Below are 6,000 nucleotides of genomic sequence, written 5' to 3' on the forward strand. Positions count from 1 at the left end.
CTGGGTATTAGCATTGGGAAACAGAAAGTACAACTCAGTTCTTTATCTTATCTACAGGAAATGCAACCCTTCTTTGAATTCAAAGAACACATATTAACTATTCATTACATGAATAACATCAAAATACACTCAGTAAGAAAAGCAAAAATGAGAAGGATGGATAGCATCTGTGGAGCTTATAATCTAATAAGAAAGTTTATCCACATACACATGTAAATATGACTACACAAAGCAGAGAACAGAAGTACCTTTAGAGATATTTGAAGTTCTGAGGAGATTCAGAGGTACAGTAAGATACGGAATGGAGTGAATAGTCAAGAGATGCTAAAATATACAAGGTGATTATTTAGGATTGACTCAGAAAGATCAACAATAGCCTTTGTAGGTATACGGCCATTTGTCAGAAAAAGGAGAGGAGGGGGTTCCAGGAGGATGGAACATTAAATAATCTAAATACAGATGTAGCAAAAGATATGCAAAGCATTGAGAAATTGGTTGAAAAGGGAGGATATACCAGGCAGATTTTAAAAATATTACTGTGAGAAACCTGTACCCAAAAACCATTTCAAAAGACACCTAGCTTGTTTTTAAATAAACTAAGGAAATAGCACTAGAAAGAGCAGCACAAAAAAAATTTTGCTGTTTTACTGTTGAATTCTCACACAGAAGGCAATGCTTTATTCTGGATCATTCCAATTTACAGCAAATAATCCTAAGGCCTACCCCAAATTATCCTCGGTCATGAAAAGGAACATGAAAATAGTATCCTTTGATCTGCATTAGGGTTAAACTTCAGTGTGCAGAAGTATATAGGCAGCGTGATTAAAAACAGATGATCAGGTCCCAGTTACCTCATTCAGTCTGATTACTAAGCGTGTTGAATCTGTATTTTTTATAAGTACACCTGACGACTAATTTACAGATAGTCCACAGACAGGTTTTGAAAAACAGTGACCAACAGCAAGGTTCTCAGCAAGTCACAGTACAGCCAGGAAGTAAGAACAAGTTCCATCACTTAAGATAACAATACATATCCAGGTAACTTGGAGCCAAATGTACTTCCATGTGAGACACAGGCAAACACGATACCCCTAAGGCTGTAACAACAAAATCCATTTACCCCAACCCCTGGTTCTTGTACCATACCAGTTATGATCATTTTCTAATTTATAACCATATAGGCAGAACAGCCAAATTTCGCTAGAATTCTGAGCTCAAAAAAATTCCTGATCACTGTCCTGAGAAAACTCCAATTTTTGATAGATGAAAGAATTACTTGCAGAAACTATTATAATCAAGAAATATTGCAGGTAAATGAAAAATTAAAAGATCAGTTTGCTGGCAGAGTCGAATCAAGGACAATATAATGGATCTTTTAGTCTAAGGATTAAACATTATTATCTAGATTCAACCACCATTAGAATGAATTTAAATATAAATTTGAGCGCAAAGGGGTGTAGGGCAGGAGAAAACGTAAGGTGCTAAGCTTGTCTTCAAAGTGGCTGCCATCAATCCCCCTTCAATCCTCACTCCACCATTCCACACAAGCCATTTTCTCCTTGTGAGGTGAAGTCTATTTCTCCACTTTCTTGATGCAGAGCTGACATGAGACTTCTCTGACCAAGAGAAGACAGCAACATTAACGCTGCATAATTTCCTAGGCTAGATCATAAGACATCTTTCAGCTTTGGCCTTTGGCTAAGTCTCTGGAAACATTTATTTGTTCTGGGGGAAGTTAGTTAACTGGTAACCCTGAAGCCACTATTAAAAAAGAAAGCCCAACAACCTCCAGACCATGTGAAGCCAGATGACCAACCTGCCCCATCTATTCCAACCATCAAAAACCAAGCACCAGATATAACGAGAAATCTTCAGGTCCCAGACTCTAACTGACTGAAACCTTATGAGTGACCCAAAGGAAAAACTGCCCAACTGAACTAAGTCAATACATAAATTGCTGTTTTAAAACACTATGCTCTGGGTAGATTTCTACAAAGCAACAGATAACCAGAATAGATGTCCAAGCCTTCATTCATCCTGTCTCATTTCCCAACTTTCATTACATAAATTAACCTACTATATTAACTGCTCCCAACACTCTACTCAATGCTATTACTGAAGCTAGTCTAATGCTAATGCTGCCACTGGGGAAATCCCATTCACACATACAGAGAACACTGTTCACGCCAATCTCAATTCTATCTTTTTTGACTAGGTCCATCTCAGGTGTCATTTCCCTTCCTCACCAAAGGAATATGGAGGTAACCCAGGGAATGTTCCATTTTTCACTCCTTAAAGTCTCTGCCATTCACTTAGTATTTCTATGTTACCTTGTGTTAATTTTTAATGGACATCCTTACTTGAGTGTAAACTCCTTAAGAGACACCATTTCTTGTACTTGTTGTATCCCAGTGGCATTTATGTCAACAGGATTTTTTACATGTTACATATCTATCTAGAAATAGGCTTAAATAGAAGTTTATTTACAAACACTGAATATGGCCAGGCATAGTGGCTCACGCCTGTAATCCCAGCACTTTGGGAAGCTGAAGAGAGCAGATCACCTGAGGTCAGGAGTTAAGAGACCAGCATGGCCAACATGGCCAAACCCCATCTGTACTAAAAATACGAAAACTAGCCCATGGTGGCACACACCTGTAGTCCCAGCTACTCAGGTAGGCTGAGACAGGAGAACTGTTTGAACCTGGGAGGCGGAGGTTGCAGTGAGCTGAGATTGCACCACTGCACTCCACCCTGGGCAACTGAGCAAGACTCCGTCTCAAAAAATAATAATAATAAAATTAAAAAAAAAAAAAAAAAAGAAACACTGAATAAAGCTTGTCTATACTCCCCCTGAGTAATTCTTAGATATCCACATGGTCTATATTTTCAAGTCTATATTCAAAGTTATTGAGCCTTTCCTTGGGCTCCCTGTTTAAAACTGTACCCCTTCCTACACCACTGACTTTCAACATTCCTATCTTCCCTTCCCTGCTTTATTGTTCCTTACTGCACTTGTATTACCACACATTTACCTACTTATATTATTTGTCAGACTCTCACTGAAATCTAAGTTCTGTGAGTACACCGCTGCATTCCCATGTCTGGAAGAGTACCTGGTACTTAACAGACCCCAAACGTCACCTGTAAATGAATGCATGAATGAATCAAACCAAGGATGGACTAATTAAAGGTCTCTTAATTCAGGAATGATATTATCCCCTATTCCTTTAAACAAACAAACAAAAAAACTGCTTTTACAGTTAAAACACAAAAATCCTGTAAGCCCCTTCACTGAAAATGCTCCTTAAGCTGCCTTTCAGTTTTCAGTCAAAACTTGGTTTAGCTTACTTCTTCCTTTTCATTACCAATCATTTTTCTTTCAACAAATATGACAGGATACTTCCAAATCACATCAGCAATTTAAACACAGGAACTGCCAGAACAAGGAAATGTGGCAACATTATAGTCTGTAGTAGCAGGCATGGTCCCCAAGTCAAACAATTTAGCTATATATTTTCCTTCCCTATTAGAAGATAAAGGTACTTGCTTTACAAGAATTACTTGGCTATACATCAATCCACCACATTGCTTAATGTCTTTGATGTCCACTTTTGCTTCACTTATTCTTTTGCCAGACAATACTGGCTGCGTTGGTTTAGGCATGGATTGTGTCACCTCCCAACAGTCTCATGATTTCTATTGGTCTGCTGAGTTCTTTAGCAATTTCCATAAAATGTCAGTCCCAGAATATAGCAAACTTTGCCCTGTAGGGCAAATCATCATTTGGTAATGACAGGCTACTGAGTCATCATATTCCTTGAGGGCTGCAGGAAAGGTGATAGGGCAATCCGAACTCACCCTGTAAGAGTTACTGTCTGACCTACATCTTCCCTTTCTGACAAAAACCTGGACTTAAATTTACCTATCTGACAAAGATTTATGCGTCTTTAGAGCACACAAGTAATTTACTGAACAGAAAATAAAACTTTCCTTATCTTTCCTTCATACCAATACTCCTAAATCATTCTTATCACATCTTTATCTTTAAAGAAATTCCAATGCTTTCAAGATTTGACTGAAACCCAAAACGGACATTTAGCGTCTTCCTCAACTTTTATCTCCTACCAATTCTTCAAGGTCCTGCTTAAATCCCACCTCCACTGCATGAACTTCTCAAGTGCCTCCATTCACAATTTCTCTCTTCTCTTCTCACAGTAGTAATTTTACCCTCAACACTTTGACATGGTTATTAACCATGTCAAATATACGAGTATGTGCCTACCTCCTGACAAGCCCGAGAGTCCATGGAATTAAATGCAAGATTCCAAGGAATATGCCTAGCACAATGCTTTAGGTTTGTAGCTACCCAATAAGTATTGAATTTCTGTACCTACAAAAACTCCCTATGGTGAAATTCATTCTCTCAATCAAAACGTATGAAAGGACAATTATATCAAGTACTGTGTTGGGCACTGATGATCAAGGATCACAAACTATCCCAGACTTCCAAGACAGAAAGGAACCATTTTTCTTTTCTGCCTATCCAGTCTCTCACATACTTTTCATAAACCCAATTCAAATACCCACTAATCCCAACCGCTCCCATTTGGAGTACCTATCACACAGCCCCTGCCTAAGTCCTCCGGAGCCTGACAGCGGCTTAAAAACAGCGCCTGGAACCTCTCTTAAAGAAACACTGTGGTGTAACCAAAGGCAAAGACTGTGAAAAAGCACAGACTGGCCAAAATTCCAATATCCCCATTACAATCTTTGCGGCCCCAATACGATCTTTGTGGCCTTTGGCAAATCAATTAACGTTTTTAAACCTTGGCTCCCTCTTGGGAAACAGGGGTATACAAATACCATCTATATTACTGCGGTATTATAACAAATAAGGGATATTTGTAAAATGTTAAAAAGCGACTGAGTCAAATCCAGGGATTTAGTAGGTGTTCAATAAAGCTGATCTCCCTTCCTCGAAAGCGCTAGCGCTGTGATTTGCACAGAGGGTCCGCGGCAACTCGCCGAGCCGTGTGCGGAGCCACCTGGGCACCACCCGCCAGACGAGTGGTTCCGGCGGTCCGAGACGCCTCGGCCACCCCCCACCACCGCACCGGGCCTCACCTTGGTGGTCGTAGACGCTAATGTAGGAGATGCCCACGGCCATACACCACACCACGAGGCTTGCGATATCCGAGAAGCTGGGCTCCTGCTCCACCTCGGTGAACACCAGGCCCATGTGCACAGGCAGCTTCTCCAGGGAACGGCCGTCCGCCCGCCAGCGCAGTCGGTGTTGGGCGGCGGCCAGGCACGACCCCCCGCGCGGGTGCCTGTGGTAACGGCGGTTCCTGCCGATAGCCAGGGGCTTGCGGAGCGTGAAGCCGAGCGGCGCTAGGACCGCGGCAGAGGCTGCGCGGCAGCAGCGCCGCCAGATCCAGTTCCAGGTGCCGAACCGAACGCGGAGCCAGGAGGTGAGCGTGCGGTGCAGACAGAGCAGCGCGTGCAGCACCCGCCACACCAACTCGTACAGCCCCGTCATACTCTTGTGGCGCTCGGGCACCTTCTCTCCCTCCCGCCCACTCCCGCGGCGTGACGGCTTTTTATCCGCCCCTGCGGCCGGAGCGGGCCATCGCCCCGCGACCCCCGCCCCCCACGCCCGAACCCCTTTCCACTGCCAACACCTCACCTCGCCCCCGCCGCCATCTTCCTCCTCCCTTGACAGCCCCGCCCCCGGTAGTACATGGACAGTTCTCATTGGCCAGTGTGGAACTCTGACGCGTCTTCTGGGTCCGAGGATATGGCCCAGCCCGGCACAGCGAGGGAGGACCCACGCCTGCGAACTAGGCGGGCCGAGACCGCGGGCGCCCCCTGGTCGTGTGGAGGGCGATGAGCGGATGACACTGGACTTTCTGAGCAGGACGCCAGCAAGGCACACGTGGTCATCCAAAGGATGGGCGCTTCCAGGGACCCGGCATCCCTTGAGTCCAGGGCGTCTTA

At 43.7% G+C, this 6,000-nt stretch overlaps 1 protein-coding gene across 1 annotated transcript in view; it reads right to left on the reverse strand.

Annotated features, from left to right (window-relative positions):
- Window positions 1-5,747, reverse strand: part of NUS1 (NUS1 dehydrodolichyl diphosphate synthase subunit) — a 29,887-nt gene extending 24,140 nt beyond the window's left edge. Inside the window, exon 1 of the mRNA XM_017497233.2 lies at window positions 5,128-5,747. Within this exon, the coding sequence (XP_017352722.1) occupies window positions 5,128-5,542 (415 nt within the window). The 5' untranslated portion in view covers window positions 5,543-5,747. The remainder of the gene's footprint in view (window positions 1-5,127) is intronic.
- Between the last annotated feature and the right edge of the window lie 253 nt (window positions 5,748-6,000).

This window comes from Cebus imitator, unplaced genomic scaffold, assembly GCF_001604975.1.
Source record: "Cebus imitator isolate Cc_AM_T3 unplaced genomic scaffold, Cebus_imitator-1.0 Scaffold11, whole genome shotgun sequence".
Classification (NCBI taxonomy): domain Eukaryota; kingdom Metazoa; phylum Chordata; class Mammalia; order Primates; family Cebidae; genus Cebus; species Cebus imitator.